This window comes from Pteronotus mesoamericanus, unplaced genomic scaffold (genome assembly GCF_021234165.1).
Source record: "Pteronotus mesoamericanus isolate MK-2021 breed Mesoamerican mustached bat unplaced genomic scaffold, CSHL_Meso_final scaffold_85, whole genome shotgun sequence".
In the NCBI taxonomy this organism is placed as follows: domain Eukaryota; kingdom Metazoa; phylum Chordata; class Mammalia; order Chiroptera; family Mormoopidae; genus Pteronotus; species Pteronotus mesoamericanus.
In genome coordinates, this window is record NW_026555329.1 from 55,468,980 (window position 1) to 55,493,387 (window position 24,408).

Sequence of the window (24,408 nt, forward strand, 5' to 3'; positions counted from 1 at the left end):
GGCTGTTTTATGTATATAACCACTGTTTATGACATTATTTTTATGGGAACATAGCACATTTGTTTGGGGATTTATGAAAAGTAAATATAATCTCCTAGTTAGGACTAGAGTGGACAGCCAGTATGCAGAAGAATCTAAAGAATTATGTCCTGTTGGAATCAGGGTACTACATTTTAAAAACAGGGCTCAGATTAGGGTGATCTATTCAAGTATCTTTTTAATATAATAATCACTTAAGTCACTAAATTACTAAAATACAAAGTTATGAATAAATTAATAAAAATTGCTAATTGGGTAAGAGAAAAGATTGAGTTAATGCAATAAGTTCAACTACTATAAATTATTAGTGATTAAAAATTCAAATAAGTTAAATGTTTCCTTATTAACTCAAAGATGGAGATTTAAAATATATTTGTATTAATTTAACTATTTAATGAAAATATTTAAAAATAACAACTTATTTTAAAAGCCTGGTTTAAAGTCTTTGTTCCATTTGGCTTTCTGCATAAAGGCTTTAATACATGCATTTTATATAACACATTTACATGCATAATAAAAACTGGTTATAAACTATGATTAAATGTATGTGAACAGAAGATAGCCTAGGTTCAACTCCTTAGGTTCCACCACTTACTTGCTGAGGACCTTAGGCAAATTATTTTGAATCTTGGTTTATTCACCTGTAAAATGGTAGTAACTGGCATAGGTACCTATCTCATAGAACGAGTAAATGAGGCCACCTATATACTTAGAACAGAGCTTGGCATATAATAAATACTCATTAAAGTTAGATATTACCAGGTTTGCATCTCTATTGTACAGATTTTCAACAATTCTACTGCACAGCAGTGTGCATATAATTATGTTTGCACATGCTAATCCCTTTGCTTCAAACACCCTCCCTGAGGCCTTCGCTTCATTTGGTCTTCCGTTTCCATGGCACCACGGAAGATCTTTCCTACCAACTCCACCTGAAAGCTCTTTCTGCCATCCCTTCCACTTGCTCTTCATTTCCTCACCTGCTTTATTTTTCATTATACTTATAATTAGTATTGGCCTCACATTATATGTATTTATTTGTTTGTTTTTTAATCTGTGTTCCCCACTAGAATGTAAGCTTCATGCATTTAGGGAATGCATCTTATTTATACTTAGCTATATCTTAAATTCCTAAAACTGTCTGCATTTAGGAGTCTTTCAATAAATAGTTGTCAAATAAGTGAATTAAATAACTACACAAAATACAAAAATGTGTTACCCATGGTCTATCTCCTTAAGGGGTTTATAATCTTGTATGGAAGAAGAAACACTGACAACGATTATAATATACTATTGCCTCAGTCACTTACATTTGATTGCTAAAATGAGTGATAGTTTTTATCCTCATCCATGAGTTAACTGTTAGATTAATAAAGCCCTTGTGAACACTCATTAAATGGAAAATAGAGTTAACAACAGTGTTCATTTAGTGTCTGGTTTCCTGGTCATTGGTACTCAAACTATGTCTTATGCACGGGGAGAAACACATTTAGTTACAATTGGAATGTGACTAGCGGACATTTCATTTGACAGATCTACTCAGGTAAGGCTAAAATGCAGTTGTAATTCAGTTTTCTATTCATTTTATTATTGAAATAGGTGAATGAGAAGCACTGAGCCATAACCTAGCCTGGTACAGAGATGCTGAGGAGGAGGAAGGAGAGGAGGTGGCTGTAGGAACTGACTTCACTGAGCCTGAGGTTCACATTCCTGAAAACCAGTTGGTGACACAACTCCAAGCTTCACTTAAGCAAAGGAATGAGACATATCTCCTTCCCATTTGTATAAAATCCACAGGCTTACTTTGATGCATTAGAGAAGAAGAGCAAATAGCAAATAAAAAAATGAAAGTATCAAATTTAGAAGACACCATCTCTCCTAAATTTTAAGGCCTTTGAATGTTTCTATGCTACTGTAGCTACTTTTACAAAGGTCAATCTCAACTTTGACTAACTAAAGCAACAGAATGGTTTTTCAATACTTCTTTTCATAAGGGCTTCTGCCTAGTCTTGATGGTCAAAAAGCAGGACTTACACCTGCTAATTGTCACAATTTCTGGTAAAAGAAGGGGTAGAAAAACGCTGGAATCCAGTAAAATTTTCAAGCAGCAACAATCTTTGACCAACACAACACTAATTAAAGTAGCCACAGCTGCTGATTCCTTTGAATGAACGAAAAGCTGCCTTTGAATCTGTTTTTATCGAAACTAGTAAGAACCTACCTGATTACACTGGGAAAAGCAAAGATCTTTGGTATCGATCATGTTTGCCTATAGTTGAGCTATAGAGCACTTTTAAAAAATTACTTCTTACAAAGAAATTATTCTACAATCCAATGAACACATTTATTAATTGCTATTCCAGATATTTTTCTGTTAGAAATTGTTAAAGTTGTATACTAGTATGTTGGTCTAGCGACCTGGTTACATTTTGTAAGTTACCGGACTATGAAGATACTTGTTTCATCTAGATTTTAAGATTATGGAAACTGGTATCATTTTCATCTTACTTAAAACCCCATGTTTATTAAAGAGATAAGAGTGAAGAACTATAGAATATACTGTTTGCTACAGTAGGGATTATTAATATTTTTAGAATTCTACATTAACTGTCTTGGAATTTTCAGAAATTGAGTGCTAACATATGAGAACAGGAAAAAAGGCTAATTTTTTTACAACTTTAATTATACTGAATAAATATTTTCTGATCTGTACTAAAAATACTTCTTTTCAACAGGAACAAAAATACCAATTCATAGTTAATCAAAGCAGTTTTTATAAAGGGTCACACTCAAACCCATTTGTTTTTTCTTTTTAAAAAACATCCTCACCCAAGGGTCCTTTTTAAATTGATATTAGAGAGGCAGGGAGGGAGGGAGAGAGAGAAACACTGATGAGAGAAACATGTGCCTGGACGAGGGCTCGAGACCACAACCTAGGGGTGTGCCCTGGCCAGGATCTGAACCTGCAACTTATTGGTGTATGTGATGATGCTCCGACAAACTGATCCAAAAATGATTGTTTAGATAATGTTTTACACCATCAACATATATTAGTTTTAGATAGATCTCACATACACAGACACACATGTGTATCAGGGACTGCATAACCCTGGCTTCATCACTCACTATCTAGGTGGCCTTGTAATTGTTTTACCTCTCTTTGTTTCAGTTTCCTCACCTATAAAATGGGTGATATTATCTACCTCAGAGGGATGTTTTCAGGAATTAATAAATACTACATATTGCCAGGCATGTAATAAATTCTGGACAAATGCAAAGCATTACATTTATCCATTTTGTATTGAGGATTTGCTACTTTCTCTTGATAATCATACTCCCTACTTCTGCCTTTGAGTAACAGAACTGCCTAATATTAGCAGAGATGCCCAGCAAAACACCACACTTGCTAGTTCCACCTGGACATGTGTCTAAATTCTGGTCAGTAGGATATAGGCAGGAATGGCATGTGCAACTCCCTTGAAAGGAAGGGGCTTGCCCTCCAGCCTCTCCTCCCTCAGACGGGAGCCTGGGGATGCAGTGCTGGCTGTCTCAGACAAGCCACACAAGCCATGCGCCAGGGAATAGCAAAGCACTGAGAGAGAAGGTGCTGCAGGGGTCACCTGGCCCCTTCGCCCTCCCTGGATCTCCCACCTGCCAGGACTTCTATATTTGAGAAAAATAAACTTCTACACTGTGTAAGTTACAGTTTTCTGGTTTGTTAAGTGGCCAAATCAATATTCAGATTAATGTTAATATACTTGTTTTTCAATTATAAAAGTTTATTGCAAGGCATCTTGGTATTATTTACAGCCATTCTCTTCCAGGTTGATTAGTTATTTGATGTCCAGTCCTTGTTAGGGAAAGACAATCTTCTGTTGCTCAAGTTATAACACACCTCACAGGTGGTCTCTGGCTCCAGGTAATTAACGGCTGGATGACAATGACAGAAATCCAGAACTAAGCAATCAGCAGCCTCCCAGGATGGGGTCAGAGCACAGGAACAGGGTGGGCGGGAGCTCACATTCTTCTAAACATAAAAATGGGACACCCAGTGTCAGGGATGGGAATGTGAGGCTCCACTCAGCAATGTCCACCTACCAGCCTGAGGTAGTTCTGCAGCATCTGAAGAGGGATCATAGATGCGTAAGTCACACTACAGAGGCAGCCTTCTTGCGGACCTATGGGAAAGAAAAACACAGAAGGAACACTGGCTCTGATCACTGCATTCACTATTTTACTGTTTATAAGCAAACATTACCAGACCTTAGTTCTGATCCTCAGAAAGTTCGAGCCTTGGTTAGCATTAATGCACAGGTCTGGGGTCTCCCTTTAGGCCCACTCCCCAACTCCAACTTCCCAACCCCCCCATAAGTTTTGCTGCTCTCTCAATACATTGTTTGAGCCTAATAGAATTTTCTAGGAGAATCACACATGTTTTCTAAACTAAGTATAGTTCAAACAGTAAAATAAAACTTTATTTGTTGAAATAGAATTTTTAAAGACTTTATTCCCAAATATGGGAAGTACATGATGAAATCTGTAGCCTTCAATCTGAGCTTTGATTTCCTTGTATATAAAATGAGGACAGACAGAAATATGTATCCCATTAAGTTGTTATAAGGATTAAATAAATTTATACTTTTTAAAAAATCCTCAACTGAGGATATTTTCATTGACTTTAGAGAGAGAGAAAGGGAGAAAGAGACAAAGGGAGAGAAAGAGAGAAACATCAATGTGAGAGAAACATTGATTGGCTGCCTCCTGTATGTGCCCTGACTGGAGATCAAACCCGCAACCTAGGCATGTGCCCTGACCAGGGGTCGAACTTGCAACCTTTTTGGTGTACAGGATGATGCTCTAACCAACTAAGCCACCCAGCCAGGGCATGAATTTATACTTTTTAATGTGCTGTAATCAACAGGGCTTAGCACATAGTAGGTATTCACTAAACATTAGCTTGTACCATTATAATAATATTGACCATACACTATGCTTGACAGTAACAAACTTCTTTTAACACTATTTCTGTCACTCTGTCAGCGTATCAGTTTGGCCTCTGGTTTGTTCCTAATGAAATGCAATCAAAATTGCAGGAATAAACAATCATCACCACAAGTGTCCTTCTTAAGAGAAGGTTCCAACAAAAACTACTTATTAGTGGTAGTCGTATGTACATGGCTAGAGGATGCAGGACTAAAACACACAAGTTTAAGAACTGGTATTTTGAATCAATCATGACGCGAAAGCTCTGTCAATGTTTATCTCACTTTAGAGTATCTTTACCTGACAATAGCACAGTGACTTGCTCTGTTTTATTCTTTCTCATAAAGTCCCACGGGGACAGGGTGGAGCTCTGAACTTCTGACCATGGCACACTTCCTAGTTCAAAAAAATTAAATTAAAAAATGTCAAAAGAGATTTAAAAGTAATTTTTCTTATATGGGTCGATGTATGATCTCCTCTGTGAGAACCCTAAGGAATCCAGAGCTTAAACTGTCAAAGGCATAGACAGAATTTGTAAGGGTCACAGGTGGTTAATGTGATAGTACAACTTTTATTGAAGGTCAAGAGGAAGACCTTCAAACTACAAGCTTCTCCAAAGCTGTCCTGGGGAGGGACTGGGAGAAAACTTGAGTATGAAAATACAGCTAAAGACTTCTAGGGTTAGGTTTTCAAGGGCAAAGCTGGTCATAAACTTTCATGGTTCTTTCAATGCCTACTTCACAAAGGCCAAGCACTCTAATGAGGAACAGGTCCTTTATGATCTAGTCCCTGCCTCTCTTTCCAGCAAATTTTTAGATTCCAGAAAAAAAAACCCCAGATAACCTTAGGTGCTCAGGAGTCTTCTCACAGTCTGGGTGTTCTCTGTGGAGGGATTAGTAGTAAGAACCTGTTTTCATCTCTTTCCTTCCACAGATCAATTCTTAAATAGCTATTCTCAGCATGTCCTTAACATACATGCCTACCTCACCTGTAACTTTCTGTTAGCCTGTTATCAACACAGTAGAATCACTTATACACATATATTAATAACAATAATAATGCAGTTACCAATTATAAGTGGATATAGCCAGGCACTAAACTAAACCCTATACCCACACAATGATATTAGATCTAAAATTCTACTGGGGTGCCCTGCCCTCAGTGATGAGCACGAACACCAAAATCCATTGCTCAGAGGTAAATCTATCCGATGGTGGTTAATACTGATTTTTCTTTGCCAGTTTCCAGATTAACTGGATGAGGGCTGATGGTAGAGGTCCATTTCCTTCAAAACATGGCTGTGCTGACTTTGTTTATCGCTCCCTTAAGGAGGACCCACACCTTTAATAACGCTCTGCTGTATGGGCAAAATGTGATGAAGTTGGAATCATTTCCGACTTCTTTTAATGCAATTATTTAATTATATATATAGTTTGATGATAATTATGGTAATATTAATGATCATGCCAAAGAGCCATAAAATTAAGTTGTGAATAATTTATTTTAACATCTAGCAGTAATATATATTTTGAAAGTATATGTATGACCCATGGACATCAACTAAGGGGGAATGCAGGTGGGAAAGGGGTTGCAGGGTAGAGGGGGAGGAGGGAAGGAAAAAAATGGGATAACTGTAATAGCATAATCAATAAAATATACTTTAAAAAAGTGAATTTGCATATATGAGTGAAGAAAATAAAACACTTTCTTAGCCTATACATTAATAGCATGATGAAACCTGCCCTTCCCTCACCCTTGATCATGCTTTTGCAACACGGTGCTGTTGAGGTATACAGGCTTTCCTGTCAGATGGACTGGGGTTTGAGTCCTGGCGGCGTTGCTTGTTACGTGCACTTCAGACAGGTCATTGCGTAACTTGTCTAGTGATCTGTAAAATGAGCCTGCTGCAGGGACTTGCTGAGGTGCCAATATAAAGTGCCCAGCACAACTCTGGCATTGTGCCAGCTGGTTCCTGTAGATGTTAGTTCTCCTGGTTTAAGAGGAAAGAAACTAACCAGGGATAACTAACATTTACAGAATACTTACTAAGCTCACAAAAAAGCAAATCTTATTTTTATGAGGTCTTTCAAGGCTGTTTATGGAACCTATCAAACAGGAATAGTCAAACTTTGGTTCTCAAATGTCTTGGTTCTCAACCAAGTTGTTCACAGAAAAAAATGTCTTGGTTGTTTAACAAAACTTCAGTCTCAATTCTCTACCTGACAACACTTTCATGCTGATACCTGTATGATCAGTCACAGGTTTCTCAGGTGACAAATAAAAGAGATTCAATTTTCAAAAGAACTGTTTCTCAGTTTTCTGGGATGAATTAAGTTCCAGAACCAAGGTTCCACTGTAACCAGTCATCACCCTGATTCATCCCATGTGGAAGCTTTAAATATGTCTTCATTAAAGTGCTTCTTCCAACTCGAGACTTCAATAGGACCCCGTTCTTGGAGGTAAGGTGCTAATGGACATGCAGGGGTGTCCAACCTGCGGCTCCTGGGCCACACATGGCCTGGGATGACTATGAATGCATCCCAACACAAAATCATGAATTTACTTAAAACATTATGAGATTTTCTGTGATTACATGTCACAATGTATTCAATGTGTGGCCCCACAACTCTTCTTCTTCCAGTGTGGTCCAGAGACATGAAAAGGTTGGACACCCCTGGACAGCATCCCTGGAACGGCCCGCTCACAAAGTCGGAGCTGTGTTCAGTACTTGTGTATTAGCAAGCAGTTGCAGTGTGGTTAGTTTCTTGCATTTATCTAGAACAGCAAGTGCGATCACAAATCCTCATCAAGGGCTTTCATGTTTTTTACTCTCTGGGTATTATCTGAGGCATAAAAGCATTTTTATACTAACCGGCAACGTTATGTAATGGCTGCACTGCGAATACGCAAATTTCAGCACCAGCAGCTGCCACAAGTGAGCTCTGAATATGTTTAATCAGTGAAGTAAGTCTCAGGTTATGAAGCTCATAAACACAAATAAATGCAGAAATTTAACTTTCTCTTCATCACAGAACTGATGATACCTAGCGTGATGGATTGCACACTGCCTGCACCGAGGCCAATGCTGGAGTCAGTGGTGTTATTAAACGTCACATCTTCCAGACTCCACCATTTATCAGAAGAGATGGCTTGGAAATGATTTGTCAGAGCTTGACTCACTGCTTTTGAAAAATCATCCCATGATGTCTGTTTGCGGATATTTAAAGTACATACTGTGTTTTCACATTCAAAGTCATCAGAACCATAGTTGCCTGGCTGAATCTCACCCACTGATATCCTTAAGGGTACTTTAAGAGCATCTGTTGGAAGAACAAGAGAATCAGAAGTTTAAAAATAAATCCTGATAGAAAAACAGCAAAACTACTATAGAAAATAAGTAAATATGAATATTTCAAAGCAAATCTAAGGGTACCTTTAATATTTTTGTAAATAACCAATTTAGTGTACATATATTGCAGTAAACTTTTGTCTTTCATCTCTTCCTGGTTTTTTTTTTTGAACCAAGGTTACTTGAACTGTTCATATTTCATTTTATCATTGTTTTTTCCTACTTTACTGACTTTTCCTATGGCACAATTCTCAAGTTCTTTAAAAAACCGGTGAGAATAAGGGCCCTCTCTGAACCCTGAATTCTCTGTATTGTCCTTTTTCCTTATTGTCATTTGATAATGTCATGCATGAAGCAGGTTATATATACTTTACATATATTAAAGCAACCACAGCATGAGTCTACAGGGGCTTAGCAGGACTGTTGAGAACAGAACACTGTGGACATCACTCATTCACTGGGTGGCCAGGAGTCAGAGCTGGCTCAATGGCATGTAACATACACATGGCTCTGTAGGTCAATGTGCTTAGGATATGGCTTCAGTCACACAATCTTGGTCTCAGCCTCAGGATCAGCAATCTCTTAGCTGTGAGTACTTCATAAATTGCCCTCATCTCTCTATATCCCAATTTCTCCTACAAAATGGAAGGAATATACAATCAAGGTGTTATGGGGAATAAACTCACAGTGGGAATGAATTTAATACAGTCTGTTACATGATAAGTACTAGCAGGAATTTGATCATGGCAAACGGTACGATAAAAGCTTCTAAAATGATCTTTCCAATCTCTCTGAGGCCCCACTTAGGTGGGCAGCAACCCCATGCACTTCCAATTATATAAATTGATTTAGATGCTTACCAAGAGTCACATGTGATTATTCCCAAACCTTCTTTGTTTGTTAACTCATCACTATAATTAGTAAGTTAAATATTTCATGAACTGATGAAATGAGTTACTATTCCTATGAAAACTATGTCAAACACTTTAGAGACACTGAACAAAGGAGTTCTAAGAAAAAAGTAATCTAATGAAGTACATATGAGGCAATTACATAAAATTAGTAAACAATTTAATTATCTCTATACAATACCATCTGTAGTTTGTTTCACAAAAGCAAGATTTGTCCAGAAAACAGTCCAGCCATTTTAATAATGAGAATGGTTTTCAACACTGATGTAACCTGGCAGCCAAGGAGAGCGAACTGGAATGTGCATGTACGAACAATGACGATTTCACTACACTAGTCAGTGAGGTTGGTAGATGCCACTGAGTGAGCATGTGTACTGTCTGGCCATCATATTCAAAACGCCTGAGTGAGGAGAACAACGAATCTGCATCAAATTTTGCATTAAGCTTGAACATTCCTCCACAAAAACTATTCGGATGGTTCAGAAGGCCACAGCGGTGGGCAACTGGTAATTGGCAGCTTCATCACGACAACATACCCACTCATACATCACATCATGCAGAGGTTTTTTTTTGTGTGTGTGTGTGTGTGTGTGAAACATTAAATCACAAAAGCCAGGTGACTCAGACCCCCTACAGCCCAGATTTGGTGCCCTGAAATTCTGGCTTTTCCCCAAGCTAAAATCACCTTTGAAAGGGAAGGGATTTCAGACCATAGGTGAGATTCAGGAAAATACAATGGGGCAGCTGATGGCGACTGGGAGAACTATGTGAGGTCCCAAGGTGTCTACTTTGAAGGGGACTGAAGTGTTATCGTCCTATGTACAATGTTTCCTGTATTTAGTATCTTCTTCAATAAATGTCTCTGTTTTTCATATTACATGGCTGGGTACCTTCTGGACAGACCTCGTATATTTAAATCCTCAAACACTAGATATCATAGGTGAAGCATTGAAGGTGTGGTTTGTTCAAACAAGAATAGTATATGGAACTTCAGTCAGTAGAGACATACTAAAATGGACTTTCATCTAAAAATTAGTAAAATATTATTTCAAATTAAAATAAAATGTTTAAAAATGTAAATTTTTATGACCCCCTTCTTAAATTGGCTTTTTCCATTTACTGGCCAACTAGTGGATTCTTTTCTTTTCTGGTTGTTAACTCTCAGTTCTCATTTTAGTTATCACCAGCATCTGACAGAACTGATGTCTCTGCTCTGTGATGCATACTCCTACTGGATTTCCTCGTATTTCAGTATCCACTCTTTAATGTTGTTCTTTGTGGGTCCCTCCACATTTTTCCAGATTTCTCAATGACAGAGTGTTGCAAAGCTCATTTCTCTTATATTTCTATCTGTGTTCACTTCCTTTGTGATCTCATCCAGTCCCATGATTTAAATATCTATAGACTGCTGACTCTCAGATACACATATCCAGCTCACACTCACCTCCACAATTCTTGCTGACTTGACATCTCCATACAGTTCTAACAGACATGTCAGATTCTTACATCCCAAACTGAACCTCTGATCCTTATTAGCAAAATCTGCTTGGTCTGCAGCCTTCCCCTTGACAGTTAACAGCAACTCCAGTCTGCCAGTTAGTTGCTCAGGCTGAAAATCTGGAGTTATTCACAAATCCCCTCTCTCATACACTTTATTTAAATTTTATTTTTCAGCTCTGGTTGGTGTTGCTCAGTGGTTTGAGTGCCAGACTGCAAATCACAGGTCGCTGGTTCGATTCCCAGTCTGGGGGACATGCCTGGGTTGTGGGCCAGGTCCCCAGTAGGGGGTGTGCGAGAGGCAACCACACACTGATGTTTCTGTCCTCCTTTTCTCCCTCCCTTCCCTTCTCTGAAAACAAATAAATAAAATCTTTAAAAAATTTATTTTTCAATCACAGTTTACATTCAATATAACTTTGTATTACTTTCAGGTATACAGCATTCCCCTCTCTCATACTTCAATTTTAATCCAGCACTAAGTTTGCTTGGCTCAACCCTCAGCTATGTCTAGAACCAAGCCTCTTCTTACTACCTCACTGGCTACAGTCCCAGACAGAGCCATCATTATTGTCTCTTCCCTAGAATAATACATCAATGGCTTAAGAAGTCCCTTGATTTTACCTGTGATTTCTTATAGTATATTCTCAACAAAGCAGCCAGTGAGACTATTAAAATGTACTTCAGATGCTGTCACTCCTATACTCAAACATGGACATGGTTCCCTCCTAAATCCTTAGGATGCTTCAAATTTCAACAAGATCAGGCCCCCTGGCCCACTGCATCTTTTAACTTCTCTGACCTCTCTCCCTTCTTCTCCACCCTTGCTCATTCTAACCCAGTTGCCTTGACAGTTCCTCAGACATACAAGTATGCCCCTACCTTAGGGCCTCTGTCTACCCGATGTTCTGCCTGGAAAATTCTAACCTGAGATATCTACATAGCTGCTCTCCTCATCTCCTTTGAGTGTTTGCTTGGATGTCTTATCAGTGAGGCTACCCTGTCCATCATCTTGAAAACTGAAACTGCTAAACTCATTAAAAAAAAAACCATTCCCCATCCTGCTTGATCTTTTCCGTAGTGCATACTACCATCTCACATACCCTAGAATATATTATCTCTTATGTTTATTGTTAATTTTTTGTCTCAACATTAAAGTACAAACTGAAGTAGAATTACTTATAAGGCTAGCTGATAGAATGGATTGAGTGATAATCTGAACATAAGAGGTTATATGTATTATTTTGTATGATCTATCACTCCATATTCATAAACCCACAAATGAACCTTTCATATAATGTGTTGAGAGTATATATGCTGTGAGCTAGAAGACACCAAAAAAATCTCCAATTATCTTCACAGACAGGTAGACAAACAGATATGGAGAGACAATCGACTTGCCTAGGTTCATACAACCAGCGAATGGCAAAGTACCCAGCCATGACTTATACCCTCTTAATCTCATGTCTATAAGGACAACCTAAGTCAGAAGAAAAGAATAATAATTACTTAGAATGTTTTCCTAGGAAGATTTTTCAGTATCTGAATATCAACTAATTCTGTAAAAAAGCCATTCTACATGGAAAAAATAATTACCACTGTTGTAATCAATAGTTTTTATAACAGCTAGAGTTCAAAGAAAGGTAAGCAGAGAATGGGAAAATTGAGTTGCATTAATATTTTTCCCATGGTCCCAGAGGCCCCCACATTATGGATGAGGGATGAACAGCAAGGCTGCAAAAAGCACCCACTCAGGTTCTCCAGCAGATGCTTGCAGTCATCAGTGGCGACATCATGCGCAGTCCGGCCGCACTTATCTCTCTTTTCTGGCTTGAGTCCTTCATGCCTACACAGGATTTCTAGGCAGTTCTGTAAGGACAAGAACTCCATTACCTCATGTCCAAATGAATAAACTTGAGCTAAAGCCCCAAGGGAAAAGTCTGTTGCCCACAACAAGCAAGTCAGGAATTTTCAGCCAGAAATCTTGTTTCAATTCCAGCAACCCAAACATATAGACCATTCTTAACAATGTTTCAAAAAGAAAAGCAAAGAGTGTTTCATTTAATTTGTGAATCATAGGATCAAAACATTGCTCCACAGAATAGCCTCTTACCTTTCAAGAGAAAAAGAATTAGTTTACTAATCACTCAGCTTGCATAATAAAATTAGGAAAGAAATTGACTTCAGCAGACAGTATTCCCTCTATGCTAATTTGGCAATATAAACCAAAAGACTTATCCTATGACTAGATGCTATTTGCTGTCTTTTAGGCTATGAACTGCTTTCCTGGTCACATAAGTTCAAGGCTCCAATTTTAACAGTTCTGTCTCAGAGTCCTTGAAAACACTTTCAAATTAAGATCTTATACTGTCTGTTTTTCTTTTAAATTTAACGTACATAAAGACCATATTGGTTCAATTTTTAGAAAAATATTCCCAACAGATATTAGAGTTACGTTCCCTCTCTTTTCCAGCTTTTCTTCTTCTGTGCTTAAGAAAAATCTTCACTGAAAAGTGATCAATAACCTACAAACTGACAAGTCTTATTTTTCAAAAATCTTCAAACTAATTTAGAAGTAAATGCAAACATTTTCTAATAAATAATTGCACAGCAGGATATGACATCAGGATATTTACCAAGGAACTCTACTAGCTCAACTTCTATTACCACAAGTTTTGTTTACTGATTTCCTGCAAGAACAAGCACAAAACTGAATAGACCAGAATCTATCAAAAGGAATGAACAACCAAAACAAATAACATCCTTTTCATCACACACACACACACACACACACATTGACATAAAACACCCCTTTTATGTTTGACAAAACACACCTTTTACTTTTTATTTTAATATTTAACTGGAGTAGAATATTTACATAGGAAGTACACAAATAAGTGTGCAACTTGAAGAATGATCACAAAGCGCAATACTTGTGTAAGGAGCACTCTTGTGAGCTTCCATCTCAATCTCTAGCCCTTCCTTTCTCCCCTCACAGGTATCAACAATTCTGATTTCTAGTATGAGAGACTGGCTCGCCTGTTTATGAACTTTATATAAATGGAATCATAGTGTAGGCACACTTTTATATTTGGCTTGCTTCGGTCAACATAATGTCTACAAAATATATCCATGTGTTTGGAGTAGTAACAATTCATCTTTTTGTTTTATTCTTTTTTAAATTACTGTGTGGTATTCTACAATGTGAATACACCAATATTTATAATCTCTTATGATAGGCATTTGGGTCCTTCTATGAATATTCTAGTACAAGTCCTTTGGTAGACACGTGTACACATTTCTATCGAGTACATGTACCAGAGTTGGATTCCTAGGTCATGGGGTATGCATATGTTCTAAGTCAGTATATACTGCAAAGTGCTTTAAAAGTGGCTATACCAATTTCCACTCCCAACAGGAGAACATATGAGTTCCAACTGCTTCATATTGCCCCTAAACATACTTTAAATGCAACTACCAGTTCCCAAGGAAATTCAGGAAATCCCTAACAGCCACGAAGAAAACCAAGGAGTAAGCTGAGACCACCAATTACTGAAATTTGAACAAGAAGCCAGTGCTGGTTTAAGGGCAAAGTTGATACAGAGACTCATTTTGGAGCTGTAGGGATGGGTGATTAGGCCTCAGGACCCACAGATTGGAGGAGCTGAGCCAGAGGGACCCTGGGTAAAGAAAATCTACCTGTCTGCAAAGGGAATCAGCTAGGACATCTATCTGTTTCTCACTGCCTCTGCCCAGGTTGGAGGGATTGTCCCTATAACTGTAATCAAAGTCTAGCTTCTGTGGGTCTGGGGGCAGATTTAAGAAATCACTAAATCAAGAAATTAACTGAAAACAAAGTCAAATATATAAATAACAATTCTAATCAAACTGTTTCATTAATTTGCACAAAAGCAGTGAAGGGGTAAGGTCGTTAATGAGGAATTCAGAAATGTTGACTTAAAGATTAACTCTTTAAGTTAAGAAGAATGCAGTCTGAGCACTAAACTTTGTGAATTCCCAGATGATAAAAGAGAAAAATAACATATATATTATGCAAGTTAGTACCTGTAGCAAAAGCAGTAAGAACCAAAACAAGTCTGGATTATAATCCTGCCAATATAAATTATTTTATCTATATCTTTGGTAAATCATTTAACATTTTTTGCTTCAGTTACTTTATCTGTGTTTCAAATGACTGTTTTCATAGGAATTGTTATATCACTTATATGAAAAGATGCATAAAAAGCTCTTGCTCTTATATTCTCAGCACCTACTAAACTCTTCATATTTATTAGCTGCTGTTATTATTATAATCAACATAATCATCATCAGTTAGAAAACAGCCTGAACAGTTAAGTGGTAATGTATTACAGTGCATCAATAATTGTCACTAATTTCAACATAATTACAAAACTGCAAGATTCTTTTATTTCTGATCCTTGAAGAATGTTACATATAATTTCTATTGCACTCAGGTAGGTCAGCGGGCAAGATGTATAAGCAGTGACTTTCTCTTTAAGGAAGCACAAAATGTCAGGAAGATGGCAGGATAATGCATATCCAAACACTGCTACAGGTGTGACTTCTACAGAGCTATGTTGGGTTCAGTGGGGAACAAAAAGAAGATGAAAAGTTTACCCAACTGCCACATAGCAACAACAGCTACAACAACTATTTGCATGCATACTAAGTGCCAGGCACAGTCCCAACACTTTCCAAGTATTTAGTGCTTATCTATCCACACAGGTGCTGTGTTAGAGCCGAGGACTGTGATGATGAGTAAGATAACATTTCTGTTCCTCAGGGAGGAATGCAAAATGTAGTAACGAGTTAGACATGGGGAAAATGTATACAGGAAAAGGAGCTGTTGATATGATGAGCAAAGTTTCACTATGTAGAAAAGGAAGAGGAGGGAAAGGTGAAGCAAAGAAGCTCTCTAAGCTCTCTCTGATGGGTGGGATTGTGTGAAGAGGATAAATGCTGTGATGCCAGTCACTGCTTCTGGAAATGGATTCCCAGGGGCCTTAGTGGAGCAGGGTGTTGCACCCAAGTGATGTAGAGCAAGAGACATAGACGAATGAGTCCAAGCTAAAGTTCTATTAGTTACTATACAGCTACAACTGTAATAACAGCGGCTTAAAAAAGCAGTGGCTTAGGTCTCAGCTTTCACTTCTACTCATGTCCCATTCATCAGAACTTAGGTAAGTGGCCATAGTTACCTACTGTGGAGGCAAGAGAAGGTAAATCTTTATTTTGGGCAATCAGGGGTCCCTCTGAGAACTGAGCAATCTGTTATTATAGAGGAAAGGTAGAAGAGATGTTGAAGGCTAGTGAACCATTTCTACCATGGTCCTTTAAGGAGAGCTGAGAAGCAAGGTACTAGTGCCAAGGGGACTAAGTAGAAACCCTAAGTCCAAAGAGCTTGAGATAAAGTCAAAGTCAAGGAAGAGAGTCGAGAGTCTGAGACTAGACAGAGGGAGAAAGCAAAGGCAGTTTGCAGACACAGAAGAGGTAAGGCCGAGTGCAGGTGCTGGGAACAACCTTGGGTGTGGGTGCACCCACTGTTTTGCAGGGCAGAGGAGATGAAGGCTGTTAAAATGGGAAATAAGAGCCAAAGGAAAAAGGTAGATTTTGGGGTGAGTGGTCAGAAATGAAGACACTGGAGTCAGCTGTGAAGGACTGAGTGCTGAGGAGTTTGGATGCTTTCCTATTGGCATGAAGATACGTTCAGGTAGCAAAGTGTTATAATCATCTCAATTCTGAAAATGAGTTGGTGCACTTGGAACATATATTGGAAAGGAAGATGGTGACAGGAAGGGAGTTTTCAAAAGAACTCTAGTAATTGATTCAATAAACAGTGCTTCTGGGCGAGAGACTCTGCTGGGCATATACAAAGATGGAAAAATGATTTGGGGAGGAGGCAGAAAAGGAGAGAGGCATGCAAACAATTACAGTTTTAAAGTACAAACTCACTAACTGAAGTGTGAAGATGTGCCCTGGGAATATCTAACTCTTGGAAGCCAAGACTTAAGCTGAGATGTTTTCCAGGCAGGGAAGGGTCAGGACAGGAGAGGAGGCCATTTGAGGTAATGGGAATAGCAGATGCAATGACAGGGAGAAAAGAGAAAGCACAGGCTGTTTGCACAGCAGAAGTAGTGTGTGGTTAGAGCACAAATGCATTAGGGAAGGAGACAGGAAGTGTGCCTGCGGAGGGAGACTGAGGCCAGGTCAGGAAAGGACTTGTCTGCTGTGACAAACGTCTGGCAATTACCCCAGAAGTGACAGAGCCTTGTAAAGACATTAAGCAAGTAAACAACGTGACCTGTGTTTCCAACTGCAAGGTCCCTCTGATGGCAGTGTGACAGAGTAGGGGTGACTGGGTGGAGAGACGCCCCTAGGTGCCTGAACAGATGATAATGGCACTCCCAGGGCAGTGCTCATGGGGCATGAAGGAGGCAGCATATTCAAAATTCATTTATGGAAGAATAAAATCTAGAATTGATTCACCATTTGAAATCATTAAGTTAGGAAGATGGAGCAAGTAAACACAAATGACAGGTGATGTTTTTAGATAAAGAAAGGAAGAACAAGAGATACAGCAGACTGGCTAAGGCGCGTAAACATGGGAACCCAAGGATTTACCCACTTGGAGCTGTTGGGTGGAAGCCAAAATGAATATGCTCATCAACAGGGTTACCATGGAATTTTTTAAACTGGGACACTTTGAGTAAAAAGGAGGCACTGTTAATAATTACACTGCTTTCACAGGTATAAGCAATAACTGTATGAGCCAGACTGAGAAGTTTGTTTCTTTAGTTATCAAGGAAATGTCCTCCAAACTGTGGCTGTCTGGATGGATTCAGAAAATGGTAAATTGGGCATGAGGTAAGATTTTGTAATCTCTAACAGACTGTATTATGAGGATTGATAAAATCACTTAAGAGAGTAAGTACAGAGTGGGAGGAGAAAAGGGTCAAAATCCAGACTAATGGAAGGTGTTGGTGAAAACACTGGAAAGTCCATGAGCATGCTTATTAGAATTTCTCAGAATAATTTAGTTGGCTAAGTTCATGTTAGAATCCTTTAGGATTCAATCAGTTGTTAACTGCTGCTCAAATTAGGCAAGAATGCCATACTCTGCACTGAACATTGTGGAATGTGTTAAAAAAATAGTCTTCCCTTTGTTTACACAAAGTCAGTCTGGTCTTTCAAAAATAATTTTATAAAAATTAAGAGAAAAAGAAATAACCATGGAAAATCAAAAGCACAAGAACAGATTCCAAAGAAGAGATTTCTATGTATAACAATTAACCTCTAGTCCCAAAGATACAGTTCAACTTCACAGGCATCTTGTCTTTCTCCTCTCAGCCATTACCCACCCCTGTGTGACTTCTGATCATCTTTTCCCTTTCAGCCATGACCTACGAGGAGGGGACCTAAATCTCAATGCCTCGAGTGGGCCTATGCACTTGAGACACACACTTCATCCAGACCAATCAGTTGGGGGAGATGGTACAGTGTGAATGGAAATGCCTGACACTCACCAGGGTAAAAGCCAATGATGCATCAGGCCGACAACAATCCTAACATAATGCAAGAATGGCCTAAAGATGGTGACAAGGGGGCCACTGTCTGAGCAGATGACAGTGGGCCTGCCAGGAGATAACTTCTAGGATGCTGGAAATGTCTGGAAGACAGTTAAAAAGCCAGATGTGGAGACTGGGATTGGGATTAGTTATTATAGAAGCCAAACTTAAAAGCTAAAAGACTGGGCAAATTCTTAAACAGAAGGACTAGCCAGCAGTGAATGGAGCTTGGAAAATGCTTAGGGTTAAACAAAAGAAAAAGACACACAAGTCCAGGAAGCAGAGGGTCCCATTCAAGAGGAACCCAAAGAGGCCCACTCCAAGACACATTATCATTAAAAAGGCAAATATAAAAGACAAAGAAGAATCCTAAAGGCAGCAAAGGAGAAACAGGCAGTAACCTACAAGGGAGCCACGACATGGCTAGCAGTTGACTTCTCAACAGTAACACTACAAGCCAGAAGGAAATGGCAAGAAATATTCCATGTAATCAAAAGGCCTGCAATCAAGACTGCTCTACCCAGCAAGGCTCTCAATTAAAATGGAAGGAGATGAAAGGAGTTTCCCAGACAAAAGAAGGCTAAAAGAATACACTTCCACCAAACCAGTACTGCAAGATATGCTAAAGGGACTGCTTTAAGAAGAAAAGAAAAAGAGTAAGAAAGAGAGGAACACAAGTATAAAGGGAAAAAATGAATAAGTACCTATCAGTAATAACTTTCAATGTAAATGGAATAAATGTTCCAATCAAAACACAGAGAGTAGCCTAATGGATAAGAAAACATGACCAACACATATGCTACCTACAAGACCCACCTCAGAATAAAGGACTTACATTACTGAAAGTAAAGGGATAGAAAAAATATTCCAAGCAAATGGACAGGGAGAAAAAGAAAAAAGCTAGGGTAGCAATACTTATATCAGAGAAAATAGATTTGAAAACAAAGGCTGTTTAAAGAGACCGAGAAGGACACTTTATAATACTCAAAGGAAGAATCCATCAAGTACACATAAACATTAAAAAACCTATATGCACCAACACAAGAGCACCCAAATATGCAAGGAAAATCTTGGAGGATTTCAAGAAAGATATAGACAGCAACACACTGAAAGTAGGGGATTTTAACAACCTGCTGTCAACAGTGAATAGATCTTCCAAAGAAAACATCAACAAGAATATTGTGGAACTGAACAACGCATTAGATCAAAGAGACTTAATTGACATCCATAAGACCTTTCATTTGCAAAGAGCACAATACACATTCTTTTTGAATGCACATGGAACAGTTTCAAAGGTAGACTACATGATAGGACACAAAGAAAGCCTCAACAAATTCAGGAAAATTGAAATCATAACAAGCATTCTTTCAGATCACAAGGGCTTGAAACTAGAAACCAACCTGAAGGAAAAAACTTAAAAACATTCAAACTCATGGAGACTGAATAGAATACTACTAAACAATGAATGGGTCAATAATGAGATCAAAGAAGAAATCAAAGTTTCTGGAATCAAAAATAAACACACAACAGTCCAAAACCTATGGGACACAGCAAAGGCAGACCTGAGAGGGAAGTTCATAGCAATACAGGCTCATCTTAAAAAGATAGAAACATTTCAAATAAATGACCTAACCCTACAGCTTCAAGAACTGGAGAAACAACAACAAAGTCCACAGCGAGTAGAAGGAAGGAAACAATCAAGATCAGAGCAGAACTGAATGACATAGAGACTAAAAGAAAAATTCAAAGGATCAACCAATACAGGAGCTGATTCTTTGAAAAGATAAACTGAATCAACAAGCCTTTAAGAAGACTCATCAAGAAAAAAATGGAGAGGACCCAAATTAATAATATCAAATATGAAAGAGTGGAAATAACAACTAATACCACAGAAATACAAAGGATTGTAAGAAATTACTGAGAACAAGTATATGCCAAGATATTTGAAAACTTCGATGAAATGGACAAATTTCTAGAAAAGTATAACTTTCCAACACTGAATGAAGAGGCAGAAGAAAACCTGAACAGACCAATGACAGCTGGTGAAATTGAAGCAGTATTCAAAAAAACTCCTGACACACAAAAGCCCAGGGCTGGATGGTTTCACAGGATAATTTTATAAAACATTTAAGGAAGAGCTAACCCCTGTCCTCAGATTCTTCCAAAAAATTCAAGAGGGGGAAAGACTCCCAAACTCTTTTTATGAGGCCACCATCATCCTAATCTCAAAACCATATAAAGACACACACAAAAAAGAAAACTACAGGCCAATATTGCTGATGAACACAGATGCTAAAATCCTCAACAAAATATTGGCAAACTGCCTCCAGCAATACACTAAAAAGATCATCCACCACGATCAAGTGGGATTCACCCCAGGGATACAAGGATGGTTCAATATTCACAACTCAATAAATGTAATAAATCACGTAAACAAAAACCACATGATAGTATCAATAGGTGTGGAAAAAGCATTTGATAAGATACAGCACCCATTTATGATAAAAACACTCAGAAAAGTGGGAATAAAGGGGGCATACCTCAACATAATAAACGCCATTATGAAAAACCTACAACCAACATCATAATCAATGGGCAAAAAATGAAAGCTTTACTGCTAAGATTGGGAACAAGACAAGGATGTCCACTTCACCACTTCTATTCAACACAGTATTGGAAGTCCTAGCCACAGTGATCACACAAGAAAAAGAAATAAAAGGCATCCAAGTTGGAAAGGAGGAAGTAAAACTGTCATTGTTTGCAGATGACATGATAGTGTACATAGAAAACCCCATAGACTCCACTAAAAAACTACCCAACCTAATAAGTGAATTTGGCCACACAGAGGGATACAAAGTCAATATTCAGGAATTGAAGTCATTTTTGTACACCAACAATGAAATATCAGAATCGGAAATCATGAAAAAATCCCATTTGCTATAGCAACAAGAAACATAAAGTACCTAGGAATAAACCTAACCAAGGAGGTAAAAGACCTGTACTCAAAACTACACAAAACTAAAGAAAGAAATATGGAAGACACAAATAAATGGAAGCATATACTGTGTTCATGGATTGGAAGAATTAACATCATCAAAATGTCCATACTACCCAAAGTGATTTATAGATTCAACGCAATCTCTAAAAATAACAATGACATACTTCACAGATATAGAACAAACATTTCAAAAATTTATAGGGAACAATAAATGACCACGAATAGCTGTAGCAATTTTGAGAAAGAAGAACAAAGGGGGAGAGATCACAATATCTGACATCAAACTATATTACAAAGCCACTGTAATCAAAACAGTCTGGTACTGGCATAAGAACAGACACATAAGTCAATGGAACAGAATAGAGAGCCTCAAAATAAATCCATGTATCTATAGTCAATTAATATTCAAAAAAGAGGGCAGAAGCTTAAAATGGAGTAAAAATAAGTTCTCCAACAAATGATATTGGGAGAGCTGGACAGCTACATACAAAAAATTGAAATTCTACCACCAACTTATACCATACACAAAAATAAACTCAAAAAGGATAAAAGACTTAAATATAAATCGTGGCACATGTGGACAGCTAAAGAAAACATCAGCAAAATCAAAAGGGAACCAATCGTATGGGAAAAGTATATTTGCCAATGATACATCAGATAGGGGTTTGATCTCCAAAATATATAAAGAACTCACACTACTCCACTATAGGAGACAAACAATCCAATTAAAAAATGGGCAAAGTGACCTGAATAGACACTTCTCCAAGGAGGACATACAGAGGACCCAGAGACACATGAAAGGATGCTCATCATCACTAGCCATCAGAGAAATGGAAATGAAAACCACAATGACATACCACTTCACACCGGTCAGAATGGCCATCAAAAACAAATCAACAAACGACAAGTGCCAGTGAGGTTGTGGAGAAAAACGGAACCCTAGTACACTGTTGGTGGGAATGCAGACTGGTGGGGCCACAGTGGAAAACAGTTTGGAATGTCCTCAAAATCTAAAAATGGAGCTGCCTTTTGACCCAGCAATTCCACTGCTAGGATTATGCCCTAAGAATCCCAAAACACCAATTTGAAAGAACCTATGCACCCCAATGTTCATAGCAGCACAATTTAAGATAGCCAAGGTGGAAGCAACCTAAGTGCTATCAATAAATGAATGGATCAAAAAACTATGGTACATTTACACAATGGAATACTATGCAGCAGAAAGAAAGAAAGAGCTGCTGCACTTTGCGACAGCATAGTTGGAACTGGAGAGCATTATGCTAAGCGAAATAAGCCAGGGGTTATAAGACAAATACCATAAAATCTCACCTATAAGTGGAACCTAATCAACAAAATGAACAAACAAGAAAAACATAACCAGTAATATAGAAAGGAAAAACAAATGGACAGTAATGAGATGGAAGGTGGAAGGTAGATAATGGGAAAAGGAAGGGGGCGGGTCAAATCAAGGAACATGTATAAACAATCCATGGACAAAGCCAATGTGGGGAAGGATTGAGGATGGGAGGTGGCAGGGGATGGGGCAGGGGAAAGTTGTGGTGGAAAAACGGAGACAAATGTATCTGAATCAAAAAAGAAAGAAAAAATAACGAAATATTTTATGAAGTGGGAATATTTTTCATAAATTATAATAAATAGACTGCAAACTATCACCAACAGAATAACAGCATTTTTTGTAAATGAAGAAATAAATTTCCCAGGCAAGTCACAATAGTGGTAAGGCATTTAATACATATTAATAAAAAAGGCAGTGTAGTTTCAAATGCAAACTTCTCACATTTCCCAGCTTTGTCTCCTAAAAATTTTTATGTCAAATGCTATTAAATTCCATGCAAATCAATACACGTGCATATTTATTAAGTTCACAGGAGTTTTGTAGTTTTTTGTTAAAGAATAAAATGAAAAATTGCTAATGAAGAATACCTTACCATTAAATTGAATCACACCTTTTTCTCACTTAAAAAAAATAAAAAACAACCAAAGTCCAAAATTAACAGCTTTTCTAGATCATAATAACACAAAGTCACCCAACCACAGGTGCTCCAAATGCATATTTTTATGTATTCCCAGGTGTCTCTAACTGGATGAACATATCACAGCACTTAAATTCAGCTTGTCTGAACTCACATTCTATCTTCTTGATCACAAAGATACCTCTTCTTTCTTTCTGGGAACATCACTGTTACCCTTCTGTTTTGCTCCGTCATTTCCCATATCTAATCTGTCTTCAACCTGTGGACATTTTTAGTCTTAAATACCTCCTATTATTTCTACCATTCCCGTCCTCTTTAACCTAGTCTCTCTCCCTTGACACCCACTTTTTCATAATCCCAAATCTTCTAAATGTTTTTGCCAAATTAATTAATTTAAACTAGAGAGCTGATTTTTTTCTTCTTTGTGCAAAACCTTTCAACGGCTTTAAATGACTAGTAAATAAAGCCCAAACTCCTTAATATATCACTGAAGGCCCATGCAATCCCATGGAACTCCCAGTCCAGTCTTATTTCTCCTCCTTAGGTCAGATGGAGCTGCTACCCACCTGCCTTCCCATTTTTCTGTTCCTATTGCTTCCTCCATCTGAACTACTCTTTCCCCATGACAATGGCAAACCCAGCCCACTCTGCAAGGCTCCAAATGATATCTAGCTCCTCTAGAATGAGTCACTTCTGAGCCCAACACCCCTGCAAAGTGCTCTCTGAAATTAGTGGGCATTCTCTCTTTTTTTCTCCATAAAAATAGTGCATTTTTGTACTGTTCCAACCATACACTTCTTTTTAATATAATGTCAATTGTAGTGGACTTTCTATTACCTTGTTTTAGTTTTTTTGTACTTCTCTTATCCTACAGCTGTCTTGTACATACACCCTTGCCACTGGACTAAAGAGTTACCTAATGGCATAAATGATCCCTGCAAATGATAGCATGCAGTGCCATGCACTCAGAAGTTTCTAATACCTTATTATTGCTAGAGCATATTATTTCCAAAATAGCATAAATAGAAAAAGAGGTATAAATGAATGTCCC

At 38.0% G+C, this 24,408-nt stretch overlaps 1 protein-coding gene across 1 annotated transcript in view; it reads right to left on the reverse strand.

Moving 5' to 3' along the window:
• The window catches only part of CTTNBP2 (cortactin binding protein 2), a 170,286-nt gene that overhangs the window by 45,790 nt on the left and 100,088 nt on the right, over positions 1 to 24,408 (reverse strand). Inside the window, exons 9-12 of the mRNA XM_054564250.1 lie at positions 12,531 to 12,648; positions 8,067 to 8,342; positions 5,323 to 5,418; positions 4,138 to 4,217 (exon numbers count right to left, since the gene is read on the reverse strand). Coding sequence (XP_054420225.1) covers positions 4,138 to 4,217; positions 5,323 to 5,418; positions 8,067 to 8,342; positions 12,531 to 12,648 — 570 coding nt within the window. The remainder of the gene's footprint in view (positions 1 to 4,137; positions 4,218 to 5,322; positions 5,419 to 8,066; positions 8,343 to 12,530; positions 12,649 to 24,408) is intronic.